Below are 23,975 nucleotides of genomic sequence, written 5' to 3'. Positions count from 1 at the left end.
ACCAAATATTTTAGACAGCTTGCTTTAGAAAACACTTGACTGATGCCCCACAAGTGAAAAGCTCTCCTCTGTTACAGTGAAGGATTACAAACCAGAGAACATTCGCTGATGCCTGTGGTGGGCAACCTGCAGTCTGAGGGCCACATGTGACTCCTCAGGATTCTATGTGCAGCCTGCAAGATGTTTTGTTTACCGTTGCTCAGGCACAGGATTGCCAGATTCAGTTGGTTTCTGTCAGTGCACCAGTATTACTAAAGTGACATGCACAGAAAGCAAGGGCACGTGAAGGAATGTGCATGTTCATTGCCAGGGCTTGACAAATGGCAGCGAAACCTACTCACCAGCCCTGCACTGCGCATGCGCAAGACCCGCATTACGCATGCGCGCACTGCCGGTGAATGGGGCGACTGGCTGAAATCTACTTGCCACAGGCGAATAGATTGAGTGATTTGTCGAGCTCTGCTCATTGCACATGACACTGACTCTAAAAGCTGTGTGCTCCCTCTGTATCTGATCATACCTCTGCTATGGTTCAGTTGGCACATCCCCCAAAGTCTAAGTAGGCAAGTGCAGGTGGCAAAAATACCCTATCATTTTGGTTACATCAGCCTTGCAGATCATTGAGATGAAGCACAGCCAGTCATGTGGCCCACTCACTAGCCTAGGTTGCCTATCGCTGACTTAGGCTCTTCTAACCAATACTGCTTTCCACCTGAAACTAGCGTTCATCTCCTCCCATCCTGAAAATGAAGGACTCGTGACCTCATTTTAATTAGATCATTCGGTCGATCAGGAACTATATATTACCACCACTTTCTCATGGGGATGCAAGCCCATTACACAGCAGTCTATTGGCTCCTAATTGCTGGCAGCTCGTCAGCTTAGGAGGGGCTAGGATGTCAGGAACATTCTGCAAAGAGTGAATTTTGCTAACAATGTAAGTTTGTTAGTTGCATATATGAAACTTGGGAGAAATGCACAAACTGGCTAGCTATAGATTGTAGCAATTTGACAGTTTTAAAAACACATACAAGCATTCCCATGTTACTGTTACTATTCATTTTGTTTAATTTAGCACTAAAGGCCCCAGTTAGTTTTGTGTATATTCTTAGTTCTGGGAGCAGATTCTATTGCTACTCCCTCATGCCAGCCTTTTTTAAAAGAAGGGGGGGGGGGGGGGAACCTTGCTGGGCAATTGTCATCTTCTGGAATGAGAAGAAAAGGTGAGAAGCAACCATCACTTCCTCAGAGGAAACAAAATTGCCTTCCCTTCCCTCCTTCTGCCATCCTATATGCCCTGCTCCCAATTCACACTAAGGGGAATATTTTTGGTTTTGCTAGTTTTCAGTGGAACAGCTATCAAGTAATTGGCTGCTGGTCCTTGATTCTCTGCTTCAGTTCTGATGCAGGCTAAAGGGTCCTGAGACCAGTATTCCTTGTAAGTTGTGTACTTGTGTGCTCACTGAGGAGAGATTCAGATGCCACGCAGCTGATTAGCAGAGTACCAACAGCTATGTGTTTTGTTTCTACTGGTGATACACATTTGCTCATGTACAGTGCACATAAAATTATTCCGCATGTACAGGCAGTCCCCGGGTTACGTACAAGATAGGGACTGTAGGTTTGTTCTTAAGTTGAATCTGTATGTAAGTCGGAACTGGCGTCCAGATTCAGCCGCTGCTGAAACTGATCAGTTTCAACAGTGGCTGAATCTGGACGCCAGTTCTGACTTACATACAGATTCAACTTAAGAACCCCAGGCATCCCCAAGTCAGCTGCTGCTGAAACTGATCAGCGGCTGATTCCAGGAAGCCCGGGGTAGGGGCTTCCTGTAGTCAGCCACTGGTCATTTTCAGCAGTTGCTGACTAGGGGACACCTGGGGCAGAGCAGCTGGGGTGCTGCTGGGTTGGTCCAGTGGCACCCAGAGCGGCGCTACGGGACCAACAGGCAGCGCCCCAGCTGCTGTACCACAGGCATCCGGAGCAAAGCCGCGGAGCACGGGGGCAGCGGGACAGCCCAGACGCGCCGTGGCTATCCTGCTGCCCTCGGGCTCCGTGGCTTTGCTCTGCTTTGCTCCCCGTCCCCCTGGTCTGCAGACCAGGGGGACGGAGAGCAAAGCGGCGGAACACGTGGGCAGCGGGACAGCCCAGACGCGCCGTGGCTATCCTGCTGCCCTCGGGCTCCGCGGCTTTGCTCCGCTCTGCTTCCCCCCCTCCCCATGGTTTGCAGACCAGGGGGAGGGGGAGCAGAGCGGAGCAGAGCAGAGCGGCAGAACGTGCGGCCAGCTGACAGCCTAGACGCATCTGGGCTGTCAGCTGGCCTCGTGCTCCGCTCTGCTCCCCCCCCCCACCCTGCAGATCAGGGGGAGGGGGAGCAGAGCGGAGCACAGCAGAGCGGCGGAACGCGCGGCCAGCTGACAGCCCAGACGCGTCTGGGCTGTCAGCTGGCCGCGTGCTCCGCTCTGCTCCCCCTCCCCCTGGTCTGCAGACCAGGGGGAGGGGGAGCAGAGCAGAGCGGAGCAGAGCAGAGCGGCAGAACGCGCGGCCAGCTGACAGCCCAGAAGCGTCTGGGCTGTCAGCTGGCTGCGCGTTCCGCCGCTCTGCTCTGCTCCGCTCTGCTCTGCTCCCCCTCCCCCTGGTCTGCAGGGGGGGGGGGGAGCAGAGCGGAGCGCGCGGCCAGCTGACAGCCCAGACGCGTCTGGGCTGTCAGCTGGCCGCGCGTTCCGCCGCCGCTTTGCTTCCTCTCCCTGGTCTGCTCGAGACCAGGGAGAGGAAGTGCCCCGTTCGTAACTGCGGATCCGACATAAGTCGGATCCGCGTAACTCGGGGACTGCCTGTAGATGGAAAAAAAGTGAACATTGCACATGGATGTAAGAGATTAAAGGGAACATTACCGTATATTCCGGCGTACAAGACGACCTCTGAAGTTAAAAAACATCCCCCCAAAATCGGGGGTCGTCTTGTACGCTGGATGCCCCACCGCCAGAGCCCCTCCGCGGCTTTGAAAGCCTCGGGGGAAGCCGGCGGCGGGGCATCCCAGGCGCGCGCTGGATGCCCCGTCGCCGGAGCCCCTCCGCGGCTTTGAAAGCCTCGGGGGAAGCCGGCGGGGGGGGGCATCCCAGGCGCGCATGGGCTGCCCGCCCGCCGGAGCCCCTCCGCGGCTTTGAAAGCCTCGGGGGAAACCGGCGGCGGGGCATCCCAGGCGCGCATGGGCTGCCCCCCCTCTGGAGCCCCTCCACGGGGCTCCGGAGGGGGGGCAGCCCATGCGCGCCTGGGATGCCCCGCCGCCGGCTTCCCCCGAGGCTTTCAAAGCCGCGGAGGGGCTCCGGCGGGCGGGCAGCCCATGCGCGCCTGGGATGCTCCCCCGCCGGCTTCCCCCGAGGCTTTCAAAGCCGCGGAGGGGCTCCGGCGGGGGGGGGGGGGGAGCCTATGCGCGCCTGGTATGCCCCCCCGCCGGCTTCCCCCGAGGCTTTCAAAGCCGCGGAGGGGCTCCGGCGGGGGGGGGGGGGGCCCAGGCGCTCCTGGCGGCTTTTCTCCCGGTGCCTCTGGTCTGCTGGGGACCATCTCCAGCAGACCAGGGACACCGGGAGCAAAGGAGGCGGAGGGGCGCTGGGGTATAAGATGAAACCCTATCTTTTAATTAAAAAGATAGGGGGTCGTCTTATACGCCCAGTCGCCCTATACGCCGGAAAATACGGTACCTGGGACTACTTTCAGTTGCATCAACTGGCAATAGTTTGCTAGTATTTTAACCTTGGTTCATTCCCCTTCTCCAGCCTCTCTGCCAAGGGCTGAGGGAGGGAGCAGCTGTCAGTTTTGCATCTGCTGGGGCCTAACCTGCAGCTGGGGAACACCAGCGGGGAACTGGCAGGTGGTTTCTGCTTCTCTTGTCTTCCTGGGTGGCACGAAGGAAGCAGAATGGGGTAGAAAATCTGTGCCTAGATCATTAGGGTGCTGCTGAGGAGATTCAGTGGCTGACTTCACAGCAGCATTTTCAGTTGTAAGCTGCAGCTGAGATCTGTGAGTTCCTATGTTCATCATAATATTGGAATTTCACTTCAGGTAAATTGACAAGAAATCCTTGCTGTCAACGCAGATATCATCTATTAACCCTGGCTATTACTTTAAAGATGTAGGGATTGGTGATTTCTGAGTCCTCTTCACCCCCACTCATAATACATTAGGTACAGTCCTTAGAGTCAGGGGATTAGACGACTTCTGATCCTGGTTACTGACATTACTGACTTGCTGCCTTGACATTGGACAGGTCACTTAGGCTATATCTATATTGCAGGCTTCTTTCAGAAGAAGCTTTTCTGGAAGAGAAACTTGCATTTCAGCTGTGATTACTATGGCTGGAGTGGCCACTAGGCCACCTGTGCTTTTTCTTCTTTCCTCCTCTTTCGAAAACTCCCTCTTCCCCGTCCACACACGCCTTTTTCCGAAAGAGCTCTTTCGAAAAAAGTCTTCTTCCTCATAGGATTACCAATGTCTGAAAAACTCTTCTCCTCTTTCAATTTTCTTTCAGAAGGAGATTGCAATGTGGACATAACTGACTTTTTTTGGAAAAATGGCTGTTTTTCTTAAAAAAAAAAAAAAAAAAAAAAAAAAAAAAAAAAAACCAAAAAAACCCCAACTCTATAGTGTAGACATACCCTTTGAGAGAGGGTTCACCCCCACTTTCCTTCCCCCCTCCCAGGGGACATCCAGCTCCCATTACCTTTAATGGCAGTTGGGCACTTAATTGGCCTTTGTGCCTTTTGAAAATCTCCCCCATAACCTTTTGAGTTTAAATTTCTCAGAGGACACTTATTATATAACTGGCAGATGTGTGGTGAGGTGTAAATGCATGTCTGGTAAGTAAAAAGATGATTGTCAGTGACAGTTGGGGGCAGAATTTGGGTATAAAGCTAAGCATGTGTAACCACTAAGACTTTCAGCGGTTACAGAGTTATCTTTATAAACAGTTTTTACATCCCTATCTAAACTTACAGCACCTAATTAAAAAAGAATATCATGAAGGAATCTTCACTTCAGCACCATTTTGTGGAACACTGTTCTGTGCAGCTTGTTAAATAATAAATCTGTCTTTTGAAAGGCTTTGCCTTGTGTTGGATTTGAACAAACACTTTATTTGTTAATGAGGTACTTATAAAGATCAGATTTTTGCTTCTATGTATATAGAGATTAAGTACTTGAGACACAGCAGCTGTCCTATGGTAATGAACTAGGTCAATGGCCTGATTGGGCTTGTATAGTAACCGTTTATACTTTCACTAAACATCTTTATACATTTTTACCATGCTTGTACTTAATATATGATCCTCTTAGTAGCTGATACATAACATACCTCCTACATGTTTTAATCAAAATATTTACTTTTTTTTTAAATAGACAGAAATCGCCAAGAGATTAAATACGATTTGTGCACAAGTCATCCCATTTTTGTCTCAGGAAGTAAGTAAAACTGTTCAGCTGTTAAAGTGCAATTATGTTGCTTTTCTGTTTGCAAATTAGCTAGTTTTAAGATGTTAATTTTATCACAATGCACAAGTGTGAGGAACATCTGTTTAGAGCTGAAGTGTGCAACCCCCCTGCTAATTTGGTTGAACATCTGAGTTTAAACTAAAGAACTGGTGACAGTATCTCAAACCTCAAATTAATTCTCTTCAGGAAAAAATGTAAAATTACTATAAAACACTTTGTTTTCATTTTTAATGAGAATACTAAATTAACTGCTGCTTAGTAGTGTTAAATTCAGTGTAAATAAGAATGTTGGCCTTCAATACTAAAATACTTATTATTTTTGGGTAGGTAACATGCAGTTGGTAGCTCAAATGTCATTTTAAAGGTATAAAAATGTTGCATGACTACAGCTGTAGCATATTAGAGTACTTCTATTCAGTTTTGGAACCTGCTTTGGATTAGATTTTCAAATACTGCATAGTTTGCAAAGACTATTATTTGTAGTTCTTGTTAAGTTAAATGTAGGTAACTGCCTTGTCTTTTAGTTACTATGTTCATTATATTGAATGCAGATCTTATAAATGACTTATAAAACAGACACTAGTTTAAAGTTGTCAGCACTTTCTCATCTCATTTGGAAACCATTTAAGTTGTTTGTTTATGACTTTTGCCTTACTCTTAAATAATAAGTTATAAAACAAGCCCTGTAACTTAAACTGGCACAATATGACTTATAATAGTCAACCTGGGATTCTGTCTTACTGGGCAGATTTCTATACATAAACTGTGTGTATACTGTAAACGTTTCTGGTCTCAGTTTTAATTTACTTTGAGGTAGAAGAAGAGACCTGGTATCGTTGTTTAAATGCTTAACACATCAACTCATTTTCCTCTTAAAAACAGCATCAGCAGCAAGTGGCCCAAGCAGTAGAACGTGCCAAACAAGTGACCATGGCTGAACTAAATGCCATCATCGGGGTACGTGGCCTTCCAGGTCTACCTCCTACAGTGTGTATAACCACCTTTCATTTCTTATTGCTTTGGTAGATTTAAAATAGATATAATTTTTTTCAGATTTAATTGTTTTGATACCTGCTATTGTTGCTCAAACTTCAACTTGGCTCACTCAAATTTTAGAGGGGGTAGAATTAACAGCAGTTTCTTGTGTAACAATGTCTTTTTAATTTCCTGCTACTATATATTATACAAAACCTTTGCTGCAAGAAAGATCAGCTTGGGAAAGATTTATTTATTGATTGATCATGGGTATTGTATACTACTTGATTTAAGTTACCTTTGTTTTGCCTCTTGCTTTTGTGACATTTGAGTTTTTGAAACCTGTACGACTATTCAGTCTTTTTCCTTTTCCTTTCTTCAGAATCTTTCATGAATTTTGAAGTAGTAGGCTAATGAAAAGAAACGTCTCTTGCTTTTGAAGTAGTATTAATTGTCTGACATAATGTTCTAATAGCCTTTCACCAAGTTTGTGCTGCTAACTATGCTGAAATAAGTTAATACTACTTACTTGTGACTGGCTGTCAATCACAAGTCATTTGTTTAGCATTAATGAACTCTGTGAACCATGCATTCCTTCCATGGCATGAGTTCATTTCCCCCACCACTAAGCATGGAATATTTATCATGTTTTCTGCCCTTCCAGACTAAGTGAAAGAAGTAGCCGAAACAAGACGCCATCCTTTCTGATTTTATTCATATGTGAGCGCCTTGAGCAGATTCAAATTACTCATTTATCAATTTATGTTAATTGCTTGTGAGAAGATGCCCTGCTGGTCTTTATAGTTCCCTCAGACACTTTGTAATGATAATTAGACATGCTGCTGTACGGATTAACAGTGCCATAGTCCAATGACGTCTACAGACAATGGAACCAGTTAATCCATCTGTGCTTAAAATTACATCCCAACTGGAGATAGGGGGTGGGGGAAAAATAAGAGCGAGGGAGGATTAAAAGAATGAGCCTCAGCTTGAAAACTCTCCTTTCATCAGTTTCTCAATTGCAGAGCTGCAGTCGGTTTGCCTGTGGTAAGCTATTGGCAGTCAATTAGGTGAAAAAAATGGGAGGGTGACCTTCATTTCCTTTTAATAGCTTTTTCCTCCCTCAAATGGGGAGGTTCAATGGATTTTCAGCTTAAATTTTATTCAAGATGTTTTGCATAAACATACCTCCTTCAAATCTGAGCCATGTTTTCCCCTTATTTTCAAATTTTGACTGTTACTGAGTTAATTCACTAATCATGTTTAATAAAAGTTAAATCTGCATTTATCTGTAGTCTTCTCTATGCTTTGCTTGTGTAATGAATTGCCTTATTTTGATGATCAAATCAAATATTCATACAGTATGTTTGCATGTATAATATTTGGTTTGCAAAGATTAATAGAGCTATGGGGGTTTTTCTGTTTTAAAAGGGGTCTGCTGAGGGCAGATCCTGAACAAAAAGTCCTTTCATATTGGACTAAACTTTTTCATTAAAACATCTGTCATTGGACCAAGGGATTGTCCTGATTATGGAGACTTCCTGTATAACAAAACTTGTACCACAGGGTGTTCAGCTCTCTGCTGCTAGTTCTACAACCACAACACACAATTAAGACTTTTTCTAGGCAATATTTTTTTGAGGTAGGAAGAGGTATTAATCTTATCAATGGAACTCCCAGACATTTTTAAACTGCCAATAATCCTTCAGTTGAAGTATATTCATGTGTGTTAAGAGAGTACTCACCAATGATGTCAAATTCAGATGTTGTGAATGAGGGTATAAACACGTAGTTAGCACAAACTATTTTAATTTTCAATGTAGAGCTCTGTTTTATGCATGCCAGAAATCAGATGCATGTCAAAGTGATCTTTTACAGTTTTAGGTGATCAATAATTATCCTATGCTGCACAATAAGTTTCATGCTCTGACATATGCTTGATTTTGTTTGAAAGGAATTGTGTGCATCCTGGAAAATCAGAGTAGCATAAAATTGGGTTGACAATTCAGTGGACCTTTGCTCTCCTTCATTGAACATGCAGTGTGTCAACCTGTCTCCCCAGAGGGGAGGAGGCATCAGGAGGCTGGCTGTTCCTACAAGCAGCAGCTGCGCTGAAAGTAAACGCAGCCCAGTTTGATAGCAGCTGTCAGTATTGTTCAGGGACCCAACTTAGTGTAAAGAACAATAGAGGGGCCATGCTCTTAAACTGCAGTGTCTTTCAGGCTAAGAAAAGAAATAGTAATTTAACGGTTTAGACAGCTATTATGAGTGTGAAAGATCATGAAAGACTTCTTTAAAATGCAAATAGGCTGAAGCATTCTCCAGCAGTATAAGGTACAATCAAGTAGCTTACAGCATCATAGTACTAAAGATATTTCTGTACTGTAGATGTTGAGGATGGGAGGGAAGTTATGCATTTTCTTAGCAGATATTCACTTAGGTGTTGTCCGTGACTAGGTAAAAACTGCGTTCTTGGCATTTGTCTGAGCACTGACTTGCTTTTTTTGAAACAAATTTTGATTCCCTGACATGGTATAATGACTTAAAATAATTGTTTCCAAATTTAGTCAGGCCTTCTGTGCTTCTCTGCCCCCTCCAGCACAGCTGGGCTAGAGAAGCTTACATCTGCTAGCACTGTGCCACTCTGTGCCATGCCTCCTGATAATCCCCGAGGTCCCTTCCTCGGAGATAGGCAGATTGAGGGAAGGGGTGCAATGGGGGGAGAGTGTGAAGCAGGGATGGGAAGAGATGTGGCTCAGCAGTGACTGGGCTTAGGGGAGGGTTACAGACATACTCTTCTGAACCGCAGGGACTCTCATCCTGGAAGTGGCACATGGGCCGGATCGTGGAACTGCTCAGGCCATATATGCCCTACAGCTAGGTGACCCAGCGCTTGATATTTGGTGACTCAAGTGTTTGGACCTGTACTTTGAAAACCACTGGTCTAGCAGCATTACTAACACTTCCGCTTACTGGGCCCTTAGAAGAAATTTAGGCATCTAGCTAATTAAAATCATACTGGACCTCAGAGGTTGCTGGGCCAGGGAGTGCCAGACTAAAGATGTTCAACCTGTATAAATACACTAATTTAGATTGGAGGAATAATGGGTGTGTTGTTGCATTCATAAACTTTAATGGTTAAAAATAAAATGATTTGGATGTAATATCTAATACTATATCAATAGTATTAATTTCTTTAAATCATGGAAGGTGAGTTGAGATACTTGTTCGTGCACACACTTATCCTTAGCCTCTTCCAAATGGTTACTGAAATGAGTATTAACTGAGATTGTCCAAGTACTCATGTCAAGCCACTACATGTATTAGTTTAGTTGAGCTAAGGTGTGTGTGGGGTGGGGGTGTGTGTGTGTGTGTGTGTTTTCCAACTTTAGCTATTGGGTGGAAATATCTGATATTGTACATGTCTTCTATGTTTTTAATTACACCAGTCAGTGTTCATTGTGCTGCTATTTTCCACTAAAGTAAGAAGTAGTAGATTTGGTAGATATTTAAATGTAAGGTTTTGATAGGAAAGGATATGTGCACTTTTTTAATTCCTTGGCACCACCAATTTCAGTGTTTTGCCTGAAGTCTGTTTGGCAGTTGGGGAGAATCCAGATCCTGGTATGAAAAGATTATGTGGATTATCATGGTAGAACTTGAAGGGATTTTTTTTGAGATTTGATTAAGCAGCAGGCTGGAAAAAATCAAAGATGTCCTATCAGCTCACAACAGGAATAGGGACAGTTATAATTAGTCTGTCCCAATGTCAGCAATAACATAATTTTGAAAGACTTATGTCCTAGCAACATTAATAAAATCCAGACCTTTACAAAAGTGCATTCTTAATTTAGAATGACAAATCTGTAAACTGGCAAGGTATTTTAGCATAGAGAATGTAGCCTACAAACCTGAATACTTAGTTTGACATTAGTTGCTAATGTTTTTGTGAAATAGTATCTTTTTGGGTTGACAGTATTTTCAGGACAGATTGAGTTGTAGACCTCCAAAAGAGCTCTTCACTGTTGCATGAGGTGATTGGCTAAAGGATTAGCAAACTGCTGAATTATTTTTCTCTCCTTGGCTGTGGTTGCCAGCTATCTCTGGGATAGTAGTGTGTGAAGCTTAAGAGGATGAGGTTAACCTCTTGAGGGTTTATTCTTATGAGTGTGTAGTTAATCCTTGGAAAGCCTATAAATAACTAGGCTGTATGTTTCATTATAAAATAGAAATACAGACTAGAACAGAAATGAATGCAAAATTTTGTGCAAGGGAAGAGCTAAGCAGCTGTAGCGTTACTTCAGATCCTCCTCAGCAGTCAGCTGTTTTTTGTGCCAAGTATCTGTGGGAGTTTCTACAGCAATGGCTTATTAGTTTTCTGTGGAAAAAGAAAGCTGAGTAGAAAATACCTATGCATCTTCTTGTTCACTTCATAGTATTGCATGCCAGCCTATAAGAAACAAGCTAAAACTTAGCTGTTCAGATACTTTGTGCATAATTAAGAATTGTATGTGCACAAATCTGCTGTTGTGCTAGAAATTACATGGGATTTCTTACCATGTATTTGCATTAGAGACGTAACAAGTAATCTATTTCCTTTTATCACTGCTGAGGCAAGATTTATCATCTTGAGAGCAAGTGACTTGTTCAGCATTGAGGATTAAATTAGATACCTTGACTTTCAATTACTTTTCTTTTACCTAATTTCCCCACTTCTCCTCTTCTCCCCACACTCCCCCAAAATGTGAGCACCCATTTCTCAAGAGTCAGGCCACAAACTAATTGCAGTTCTCAAAATACATTTTCTTGCAAGAGGCCAACAATTACATACACTGTCTTGGAGCTTTTATGCAGCCCAAGCAATGAAGAACATATATGTAACTTTCAATTAATATCCAAAGGTGACCTGTTTAGAAAATAACTATATATGTAGTTTTTACTGTATAAAGAAGACTTGAAATGGGGATTAAATATGCATGAATTTGGAAATGACAAATGTTAAGTTTTCCATGATTTTGCTGGCAGATCTGAGGGATATATGTAGGGTATATCAACACAAAGGGTGACAGCATGGAATTAAATACAAATCATCAATATCTAAAACATCAGTCAGTGAAGTTGAAGGTTTTTAAATCTCTTTTGGTTTTAAACTGACCAAATCCTTTCTTGTCCGCACTGCACAACTTTCAATTTGGCTTTTGTCTTGTCACTACTTCACTAGTTGTCTGTTGATCAGCTTTCATCCTGGATGAGACTTGTATAAAGGAAGGTAGGTACAAGGAAAATACTTTCAACTATACATCAATCAGAAAAAATCATAAAAGGACACAGCACATTACCTAATGTGTAATTATCTGTGCGTCTCAGAACAGTATGGACATGCTTGCATTGGTTAGATTTTTAGAGACATGATGACTAGGGTTGTAAGAGGTTAACCACTTATATGGTAAGCAGGCAGCTTAACTTCCTGCTTATCATGTAACCGGTTAACTGGCCCTGCCGGCCGAAACCCCCAGGTCAGTTGTTACCAGTTTGTAGATGGGTTTTACATCCTATCTGATGTAAGATGACAGAACCTGCAAGTGTAGATGGAGGTGGGCAGCATTGCAAGGAATGTGTGGTTGACCCCTTAAAAGCTTATTCTTTACTTTTGGCTCAAGAATTTCAGAGCAGTATCCATTTGTTGACAGATTTATTCTAGTGATAATGATTAGACCTGCAATTTCCAGAACAAATAACACCTATCTGTCTAAAATAGAAAAGCATGTTTAACTGGCTCCAAAATCACTTTCAAAGTGTATTAGGTCAGATGCCCAGCTTATAGGCCTGCTCTAGGTTTCGTTTCCAGACCTTTATGGTTAGGAGCACTGTGTGTGTCAACCAGTGTACTGTTTTTAGTGTTTGGGGATACCCATGGCAATTAAGGAGATACATATTTTCAACTAGAATTCTGCAGTGTTGTTTCCCTTTATTTTACTACTTAGGTGTGTGTGTTTTGTTTTTTGCCAATTCTGATCCCAGCCCCATTATTCCTGCCACATGAAAAATTCTCTTATCTTTTCCAACTTTTCTTCATTTAATTTCCCTATCTTTCTATTGTAGTAAGGTCTTTGAGCAAAAGACTACATCTTAGTTGTGCAAATGTCAGTACCAGTTGTAGTGCTATGTAACTATTCTCTCCATGTCAATGAGTATTAAAAATATTGTAATTAACATGATTACTGAATAATATCAACAGTTAAGTTTTCAAACAGAAAAACCCACCCAGCATGCTTATTCACAGTTGCCTGAGTCGCAAATACAGATGGGTGGGGCTGTTCATACCCATAGTTTCAAAAAGTGCACTGTTATAAACTACACTATAGAGCTCTACAGTAAGATCTTTCTGATATTGTGCCAGGGCTTGTTCTTTGAGTGTCAGAAGGGAGGGAAGAGAGAAAATAGTTGCTGTTGGATTTTTGGACATCCTCCCAGGAGGTTAGGAGGATGAAGAGCTGCTATACCTTCTCAGACGGACAACTGCTCAGGAGAGAGTTTGAGGAAAATGCAGTTCTCCAAGTTTTACCTCATTTAAAAACTACTTGCTTAAAAATCAGACATAAAAATAGAAAAGTGTCATAGCACACTCTTAAGGAAAAATTTGCGCACTTTCTCATTTTACCATACAACTATAAAATAAGTCAGGATGTCCCCAGTTTGAGAAATACTCGATAGATTGTAGGGACATTTCTGGCCAAAGGGAGCTGCCTGATCCCACACCTGCATCCCAGTCCCTTATCCCAGGCTCTGTATCCTGTACCCAACCGTCTCCCTTCTGTCCCAGACCTTGCACCTCCTCCATTAATATGGAAGAATGTGACTCTTGACCACTTATCAAATTCTTGAAGTGCTCTTCTCTTACCATACTTCCCCCCCCTCCCCCCATTAGATTATTGACCACTCTTTCTCTAGATAATACTTAGACCTGCCGTGAGTGCAAGGGCCTGGACTAGAAGGCTATTCAAGGTTCCTTTGAGTCCTATGATGGTGTGAGTTGATGTACCCCTAGAAGACATCTGTATATTCCCAAGATATGCATACCCTTGGTAGATAACCACAGCTTCCATTTCAAATGAAGAGTACATTCAAATAAAATAAGTAATTACCATAGTGTAATGCTAGTCTGTGTAAAACAAGAATAAGGTCCAGAGAGATCCTCAGAGACAGAAAGAGAAGCCTTCAGAAAGGAATAGAGCAGCCTATGTCACAAGAGACTTGGCAAGAAATAGCAAATCTTCTGCTCCCATGGGATGAGTCTTTGCTAGAATTTTTTTACGTGGAGTTAGTTGCTAGTTCACCAAAGGAGTTAGAATGTTTGTAGAGCTGGTGTGGGATACCCACACCTTTGTTCTTTACCAAAGGGTGTTTACCCATGAAAACAGAAGTGAAGAACAAATGTTTAACTCCTGAAACAAATGTGTGGGGAATGTCCCCACTAACCTTTGCTAGTTAATGAACAGATTTGTTCATCAATTGACTCAAAGAAAAATCTACTGAAGATAACCAGTTATCTTTTTGTGGCTCACCTCTTCATTACCAAAACCATGTGTTACATAGATAGGCAACCTGCTGTAAAATTCTAGTTAAGACCAGGCACGGGCAGACTTGACTTCAGTGTAGAAAAGGTCAACCTTGTATCCAATATGCTCACCTTCAACTAGAGGTTCTCTGAAAAATAAAAACTTTTTTTTTCTCCAAATAGTATCTTTGGGGCCTTGATGTAGGGATAAGAATGAGGAAAGTGGTGAGACTAGTTTGAGATTCTCTTGACATGTGGGGTGAGAGAGAATGCAAAGAAGATAATGGAAGAAATCCTGTAGACATGAGGACAAAAAAGGAAGAGAAATGGCAGTAGTCTTGAATCTTTTGCTTCTTGCCATCTCATGGAATAGTAAAGATTCCCATCATGTGGATGTTCTGTTTAAGGTCTTGTATCCTGAACCTTGTAGATTAAGGCACTGTGTACTCGGGATTCTAATTCTCACACAAATCTCTCTATATATGAGAGAGGAGAAGGGGGAGGGAGAGAACACCTTAAAGATTAACAGATGTAAAACTTTTTGTGTTTTGGATGTAAGTTTTCATGGGTGTAAACACAAATGGTTCGTTCCAAATAAATGTTAATCTTTAAGGTGCCCCAGGACGACTTGTGTTTGTAGATAAAGACTAACATAGCTATCCATCTGAGACTTGCTAATATAAAGTTAGGCTTCCTACAAAGGACATCTGCTTTAAAACAAGGTAAGCTTATTAGTGATTTTTGTTTTTGTAATTTGACAGTTATGATTTTACATCCGTCATCTCCACAGCAACAAATGATGCCACGAAGGATTATCATTTTGCGGGAAGGCAAAATAAGTGGCAGGAAAATAAAAATCAATTTTCATACATTTCTGTAGAAGAAAAAAGGAAAGAAGATTCTTCCCTCCTCTGCCTGTGTCAGTTGAGCTTTGAAATAATAACCGAGTCCCATTATCACCCATGAGTTATATATATCAAAGTTGCAGGCTTTACTACCCCCTATAGACTTTGGGGTCTCTTAGCAGGGTGACATTTTATATAGTTTATTACTAGAACAGGTTTTCTGAAGACACTATTCCCTTGTTTTGGAGAGACGTTCTCTTCCCCCTGTTAGGGTACTATAATGTGTTTACATAATGGAGATCTTTCAAATTACTTGTGCAGAGCTACAAAGATTTCATTCTCAGCTGTCTAGCTGTGGATACGGCAGTGTGCACTTTCCGATTTGCTTTCAGTGACCATACTGTAGCTTCAAATCCCTATACATCTGAGTCTAAAAAAGAGAGTAAGTACAGAGACTGAACTAAGCACTGACAGTTCAAAAGGTGGATTGAGTTATATCAGTTATATTAAGTCACTGATTTTTAATCATGATTTAAATCAGCAAGCATGAAACCTTGATTGAAATAAATTACAAGGCACAAATACAAAAGATTATTTTCCAAACTGATTGATTTGCCTTAGTTGGTAATCATTAAAGCACATTGATCTGCTGTTAAATAACACCTATTATACTAAATTTATGCAGCTTAAAGCTTTATTTAGCTTCTTAATGTTTACTTTTTTATTATATTAAAGTGAATAATACATGTCTTATTCATTATATCAGTGTTTCTTAAACTTTTTAAGACTGAAGAACACCAAACAATTTTTTTTATGGGGAACACAGACGATTTTTTTTGTCGAGCACCAAAAAACAAAACAAAACACACCACCGGACCAGGAGGGAGGGCAGAGAGGGGGGGGACTTGGGGCAGGGAGGGTGCAGGAGGGGACTTGGGGGCAGGGTGTCAGAGCAAGCTGGGAATGTGGGGTCTTGACAGGGGGAGGAAAGGGGGGGGTTGGGTGCAGGATCTGGACATGAAGGGGGACACTTACCTGGCTTGGCACCCTGCTGCAGCAGGGAAAGCCTCCAGGGAGCATGCTCTTGTTCCTCCAGGGGGAGATCTCAGTCTCTCTCCCCCACCAACCCATGCAGTGGGGAACCCAGCACAGCTGCAGCACCAGGCCAGGCTTCCCGCTGTCAGGACAGGGTGGAGGTGGGGGGGGGGGGGGGGGGGAAGAGTAGAATCCCCAACCAGATTAAACTCTGCCACTTTCGCAGCAGGCTTGGGAGGGGCACGGGGGGAGAGAGCAGCAGCGCATGGGGGCTAGCAGAGCCCAAGTGTGCCCCAGATCGGGGGGGGGGGTGGGGGAAGGTTGTAGTACAGCTAAGGGGCAACAGGGAGGGCTTAGGCCAGTGGTCACCAGCCAATTGGTTGTGATTGACTGGTTGATCCTGGAAGTCTCCCACTTGATTGTGATCTTTGGTGGTGGAGAGCAGCTGCCACTGAGGCAGGCTCCCTGCTTGCCCCAGCCTCGTGCTGCTAGCCCATCCCCAGAAGTGACCAGTATGGCTCTGCAGTCCTGTGTTTGTGGGGGGGGAGGGAGGAGTCAGAAGGGGTGGAAGTCTCAGTACACTGTTCCTGCCTGGCGCCCCCCCACCCCCCCGAAATACCCAACCTCATTAGCCAGAAATGGGAAACTGGCCAATGGGAGCTGAATGGGGACCAGCAGAGGGGAGGCAGGACATAGAAGCACATTTCCCTTTCCCTGGTCCCTGTGGCCACTGGGGCATGTTGGCACCTTCTAGGAGTAGTGTGGGCCTAGAGCAGGTAAGCAGTCTGCCTTAGCCATGCTGTGCTGCCATTGGTTAAGTGCTAACTGGCAGGAGACCACATCCCAACCCCAAGCTCCCTACACCCCTTCCTGAGCCCCCTCCCAAAGCCAACACTCCAAATCTCCTCCTGAACACCAGTCCCTTACTCCAGCCCTGCCTTCCCCCCCACTCCTGAGCCAATACCCCCACCACCTGCTGCATCCCAGCACTGCCCCACTCTGGAGCCCCTCCTACATTGAACTCTTTTTTAGAGCTTGCACCTGTCACCCCCTGCTGTACCGCAGCCCTCTGTCCCTGGCTCAGCCTGAAGTCCCAGCCCAAAGCCCACACTGCTTCCTGAATCCCAATCTCCTGCTCCAGTCTGGTGAGAGTGAGTGGAGGGGGAGGAGAGAAAGAGAATGGAGTGAGTTGGACAGGGCTTCAGGGAAGGGTGAGGCCTCGAGGCAGGGTAGATCTTGGGTTACCCTTAGAGAAGAAACATGTCTGAGGCAGTTCACATTTTGCAGTGTGTACTCTGTCCTCATGACCTGAGAGAGGTTCTGAATTACAGGAATTAGGTAAATTTAGATAAAACTTGTATTCCCACTCACAACTAAGTTCAGTTTGTTTTCTAGGAAAGTAATGCCGCTTCCTCCAAATTTAGGGTAGGTGTGTGTCTTGATTTATAACTTACACAAAATATATTTACAAACTGTATAACCTCAGAGGGCATGTTGCACATCTTTGACCTTGCATTCTCTAATAGAAACACATAGCACTATGTATGTAAAACATAAAAAAATCAAACACAGCATTACAATACTCATGCACTTCTTCCCCTAGGGAAAGGATATGCAAATGAATACCATGCAATAGATATTATTTACATCACATAATATGCTACTAGAAAGTGCTCAGACACTGTACTGATGAGGGCAGCATAAGAACTTACATAGAATAAGTATTTCATATGCTTCTATATGTGCATATTCTCTTGCCTCCTCTCCCCCTCCCCCTCTCAATTTGATTAATGTGCTTTTTTTCTTGGGGATATCTAGATAATATATATTTGTTCATTGCCTGTATTTCTAGGGTTCATGTAGAGGGGATAGAATTTCAACTAGCACAAAAGAAGGTGGCAGAAAACCTTGTGGCTGTGGGGGAGGGAGTGATAGTTTTTGAGGTTAAATCTGACAATAACACAACATAACTGTTTTTTCTACTCATCTTGAGTTTCAAAGGGGTAGTATAGAATGGTGACCACAGACATAATCGCATTAAGATCCTGGTTTAGGCTTCTGCCTGTGTGGTGAAACGGTCTGGACTAGTTTTGCTCTTTGGTAAGGGCTGTGTTGGTTTGTGGCTTGGGAGAGAGTTCTGCAAATTCTGCTAGCACTATGGCTTGACTGCAGTAGGACAAATCCAATATAAAAGTCTGTATTTACCCTATTCTAGGCTGCTGAGTATACTTCATCTTTTGAGAGTCTGTAACCTGGTGTCAGCCCAGTAAGGTAACTTCTGAATATGCCTGTTCATTGCTTTTCCCCATCCATACCCTGATTCTAGACTGCTGCTCAAAGCAAGGAGACACAAGCTATAGCTGCACATAAGACTAGAAGGATCTGTAGGACTAAGACATTTTTGGTGCTGGGCTGTAGCTCACCTTATAGGAAGAGCTGGTATGCACTACACATCTGACTTTTGCACCAAGCTCTGAAAATATTTTTTGAAGAAGCCTGCTCACAATCATAGGAACTACAAGAAGTGTGTAAAGGTGTAGGAGGGGCATGTATCTGTTATATTGTATTGTCTTATATGACTATATTCATGTACTGTGCATATATAACAAGGCAGATATTTCCCAAAGTGGTAGTCTCGCCTCACTTGTTCCAACTAAATTCCTTTATGCAGCATAGATAAGGAACACACATAACACAAATCACCTTAATATCTAGGCACTAGGCCTTGTAAATAAGGGGCACGAGACCTAGATCTTCTGGGGCTCAGCCACTTGCCTAGAAACGAAGTATGCTTCAGTTTCAAGTGATTGGGCCTCAGAATGAAAAAGCAGAGATTCCTCCTCCCCCTTTTTAAAACATCTTATGCCCTTTATTTTCTTGTCCAGTGACAGGATATGAAGGTAATTGATGCTTTGTACTTACCTTATATCAAATTGAATAGAGGATCTGAGAAGAACGAGTGGAGAGACTAGCACTGAGGAAATCACCACCATGTTATGTATGTACAAGTGAGAGAAAATACCAGTTTGGGAGAGCTTCCTGTAGTGATGTTATAACAGAGGAGAAGTGGAACTGCTTGCTTCTACTTGTGTGACAGGGAAGCAGAACAAAGAACTTACTCATAAAATGGCATGAAGTAATTCAGATGTTTTCTATTGTCAAGAACTAGGAAAAGGGGAGTGATGGAAGAAGCGAGGAAGAAAATAGATATGGGTGTGTTGGAGAGAACGCAGAAGAGCAGTGTGGGATTTGGATAGGAATAAGATGACCGATACCATAGGACTTCTTTAAGAGAACACTTAGTTCACAGCAAGATGGGGCAAGAATCTTCCCCTCACTAGTATACTGTGCACTACATGTTCACTTAGACAAATTCTTAAAAACTGAATGCAATCACTGTGTTGAGAGGACAATGGGCTGGTGGCAAGGATTGCAAATGTGAGCATCGGGAGTCCTTGTTTAAATTCCCCAATCTGCTGTAGGCTTCCTTTGTGACCTTGGTGAAGTGACTTCAGGCCCAGACCCCACAGCGTTACCTAGGTGTTCCTCCACCACTCAGCACCTAACCAATCGGTGCCCTCCCATCCCATGGAATTCTCTGCCCTAAGCTAAGTGCTCACACTCCCTAAAACATCTATCAGGAGAGAAAGGTCCAAGAAAGAAATCCTCAGACATCAACAAGCTGATGGGAAGCTACCTAAGTTAGCCAGCAGAGAAATGCTGGAAAGGGGGAAGAGGCTTAGTTCCTGGCTGACAGGTGGGGAAAAAAATGCTTCCTTGTAGAGTCAGTCATGGACTCTCTCCAGCAGTGAGGTCAGGTGTTCAGGTAGCTGGCAGCTAAAACCATTTGGACAAAACAGACATACTTAACAGCTTTTATAATGAATCTTCACAATAGCTACTCTGCCATCAGGGCTTAGGACACCCACTGTTTGTCTGGGAGACCCAGGCCTGATTTGGAGCAGGGACTTGAACCCAGCTCTCGCACATCCCAGGGGAAGACCTGTCTTGGGTGGATGCTGCACACATGACACCGGGGATGTCGGCCTCCTCTGACCTTACTTTTACAGGGTCTGACAGGGCCTAGCCATACTGAAAGCATGCCTACAGTACTGGGCCATGCTAAAGGAAGAGGTGCTTACCTTGCTGAGTTTCAGAATCTTGCTTCAGGATTTGACTTGAGTTATTGCTCCAAATAGCTTGTTAGCTGTGGGATGGTGTCAGGGTTTACATTGCTTTTGGAGTAGGGTTGCCAACTCTGACTGAAGCTATTCCGGGAGATTTTTTCCCCCAGCATGATGTAATGTCATTTTCTTAAAATATCCTATTAAAATCTCTAGGATTGCTTTCAATAGTCACAGACAGATTGATGCTGATTCCAGGAGACACTCAGCCAGTCCTGGAGGGTTGGCCAGCCCTGTTACTAAATGCCAGTCAGTGGAAACTTTAGGGACTTATGTGCCTTCAGCATTAGGTGGTAGCTCTGAATTGGCTTTGAAATTGTAGTGTCTAAGGACCCTTGCCAGTATTGGCCCAGATCTTGCCTGTATCTTAGCCTCCTGAATTTGAAACTAACAGTATTTCCCTATTTCCCAGGATGTAGCAAGGATAAATACAGTAGAGTGTAAGATTCTGAGTATGGTGGGAGACACATGTACCTAAAATATAGACATAGGAGCCCCATGCTAGCTCAATCTATCTGGGCAAGTACAATCATATGCTAATGCCACACACCTCTGCAGACTTATAAAGAAGTTTGATGTGGTAGCCTTAAGTAAAATATTAGTGATTTGAATCATTAGAACCTCTGTGTTTAATAGATATGAATAATATAGGCTTAAATAGCTCCTTTCATAGAAAAGGATTCTAAATTCTGCAGTCCTGAGAAATGTGGCCCGTTGAAGTTACACTCTGGTAAATTTTGTGGAATGTGGCCGTATGCATAATACAATATATCTTGTATACAGGGATCACTTTATCCTTTACATAAATGTAATTGCCTCTGAATTTGAAATTTGCCATCCTGTTTTGGAAGCATACAATGTACTTTGTAGCACTTGAAGAGTGCAATAATACTGTAAATTTAAGACTAAAGGGACTTTAAATAGTCCATGGGTATTTAGATGCTTTACCTTGTACATCTGTACAAAAACATCTTTTGATCTAAATAGAGTAGATGAGTTAAAAGAGGAAGTATAATTTCACAGAGGGAGAACTGATGTACAGAGATTAAGTTTTTCCACAATACCACAGGAAACTGACAATTAGGAATTGAACCTAGATTCACTGGATTCCAAGTCATGCTGTCAACAAACTATCTTCTTTAATAACTAGAGGTGGACTTTGACAACACCCTTGTTGGGATATGTAAAAAGTAATAGGGAGTGAGATAGTGGTAAGGGGTCTGCTACAGCTGGCATTGCCCTTTAAACATGTTTTTCCTGTTTGTTTTGGCAGCCTTGAAAGATGGTTGCACTGAACAGAGTCTTATTTTGTCTTAGATCTTGCTCTGTAAAAACACTTTCAGGGTCAGAGTTCTTGCCCCCCCACCCTATCAGCTGTTCATTAAGACAGTATGTAATGCTGATTTAACTAAAAACCAGTGAACAACTGGGGCAGGTATAATTGTATTCATCACCTGCTTATTAATATTTATTGTATGGGAGTTAACGTTACGAAATAAGATTTTAGGGAAAGTAGTGATAGATGTGTAAATTAATATATTACAGTAGATAAAAGGATGTAATTGCCAAATTGTTGCCACTTGGAACATTGAGTTGGGGGGTCAAGGTTAATGTACATGGGCAACAAAGCAGTTCTGTTTACCCCCCATCAGCTCCTGGGTTGCCTGTTTCTTCTCTAACAACTCATATTCCAAAACAGAGGACTAGTGAAATATCACCCTCTGATATTATAATTGAGTTTTTCAATACTTGGTCTTTTGGCTTGTTTTTGAAGGTGAGGGGAAATTGGACAGAAGATTTGAGGAAATAAATGCTGTTTGATACAGCTTTCAAATGAACTGAATTGTTCTTTTGTCAATATTAAAGGGATTTGGGGGGGGGCAGAGGTAATTGTAAGAAAGTAGTTCTAGATGAATTGGAGATTATTTTAAAATCAATACTGTGGTCAGTTATCACAATACAATTGCTTTTGCATGGATCATTGCAATCCTTCCCTCCTGCTGAAACCGGAAGCAGCTCTTGCTCTGCAAGTAATGATAGTAATTGGTGGTAAGACAGACCTGTTACTCATCCTTATCTGAGCACATTTCTTATGGCAGGTGTCTAGATTTTAATTAAGTGCTAATGAGCATACCTAGTGGACCATGATACTGCTACCGACTTCTTCAGTTTTATGGCTTACTATTGTAAGCTCTTAAAAAGAGAGAGAACAGGCTTTAGTGTATTTGAAGTGACAGGTGATTATACGCATAATACAATTGTTACTATCCTATAAAGTGGTGAATACCTACTTTGTAAATGTCTCCCGACTGTTGCTATTATCCATTTTCCTGCTCCCTCTTTTCATTTTTCCCCATTTACAGACAACCTAGCCTCTCTGTGCAAGAGGACTAAGATACTTTAGTAACTGAGATGTTTGTTTTTTTTAAATGATGTAGAGTATGAGCACTTTGGGGCTGCGAGTGTCTTCAGCTGTGATTCATATAACCCTAACAGTTCTATGTCAGGCTGGGATGTAAATAAAGTTTAAAATTGTTGCTCAATTCAAATTATCCCCACACAAGTGCAACAGCTCCAGTGATGCAAGAGACCAGATTGAGTCTCTTATTTTATAGCAATTATCAATTACTATTCATTCTGCAGATACAGTTATATTACCAGGAGTCCTTACAAATAGGCCAAAGATTGTCCCTCTCCTAGTTGCTGACACAACACTGACCAAGAAGAGTAGTTCTGTAAAGGATCATGGAGTATTCTTCCCCTGTCTGTACTGTAGGAATTTCCCCCTGCTGTTGCTGCTTTGACGGTTTGGTGAAAGCACTTCAGAATACAGCATGTGAAATGAGTGATTAACGTATTCCTTCTTAGACCACACTTTCCTTGATTTCCCAAAAAATTGCATGCCTTGTGCCATTGTGAACAGAGGCAAGAATAGATGACTGATAGAAAACAAATTCAATTTGGTTAATATTGTGATGTTCTGAAGTGCCTTCACCAAACCTTTACAGATACTGAAATAGCTGACCAAAGAGGGTGCTGGGTATATTTGTAGAAGTTAGGTTTTGACCCAAGCACTTTAGGTGGTCTATGCTAAAGAATGCAGGTATCTACAACAAGAGACCCAAGAATGTTCATAACATTCCACAGGCATTCCAAACATTGCTACAGCTCCATCAGCTCCAATAACAGAGTCCAATGCTAATGTCGTCATTCTGTTTGAACTAACTCTTGGAGAACAGTTTGTGGTCTGGAAGCCTCACTGTTTCAGTATAGTTCCTGGTATAGTTCCACAACATTCTTCTCAGTGATAGCTCTGATCACTCAAGAGCTGTTGAGATAATCCTTGGCTCTGCTTTCCTTCCCTGTCACGTGATACTCCAACCCCAGGATATATTACAGAGGAAGAAACAAACAGCTTTTTTTAAACCACGCTTTTATTGCAACCTTCCTCCTCTCCTCCCCCCCCCCCCCACACACTTCATGTGTAGAAGCTCAGAGATTGAGGGGCTGATGTGCGTATCCTCTGCCATTGGTGTGGATTGTGTGGAGATGTAGTAAGGCATAACTTTTCCCTTCCCACAATATTTGCAAAGCAGTTCTTTTTGAAATAATAATTGGGCCAAATAATATGAACAGGTGTAAACTTTTCTTATACTAACCTTGCATATAATATTGCAAAGATCTGAGAAATGTAACTGCTTTACATGTGAACACAAAAAATAAAAATAAGTGTATTAAGTTTGCAAAGTCCAGCACACTCAGTAACTTACGCAACATTAGTTTGGTCTCCTTGTGCATGTGCATTATGATGCAATCTTTAATTACATAATCACATGCTGTTTTTTCCGCAGGAAGTCCACAGAAATAATTGATCACTTAATGAGCAGCTAT

General features: G+C 42.9%; 1 protein-coding gene across 4 annotated transcripts in view; it reads left to right on the top strand.

Moving 5' to 3' along the window:
• Positions 1–23,975, top strand: part of TLE1 (TLE family member 1, transcriptional corepressor) — an 89,524-nt gene that overhangs the window by 19,363 nt on the left and 46,186 nt on the right. For 3 of the 4 annotated variants that reach the window (XM_075931753.1, XM_075931754.1, XM_075931755.1), the window contains 2 exons: positions 5,395–5,457; positions 6,370–6,474. In XM_075931753.1, coding sequence (XP_075787868.1) covers positions 5,395–5,457; positions 6,370–6,474 — 168 coding nt within the window. The remainder of the gene's footprint in view (positions 1–5,394; positions 5,458–6,369; positions 6,475–23,975) is intronic. The other variant, XM_075931752.1, reaches the window with a different exon arrangement.

This window comes from Pelodiscus sinensis, chromosome 6, assembly GCF_049634645.1.
Source record: "Pelodiscus sinensis isolate JC-2024 chromosome 6, ASM4963464v1, whole genome shotgun sequence".
Lineage (NCBI taxonomy): Eukaryota > Metazoa > Chordata > Testudines > Trionychidae > Pelodiscus > Pelodiscus sinensis.
The sequence above is the reverse complement of the archived record's forward strand: the minus strand, read 5'-3'. Positions and strand labels throughout refer to the sequence as shown.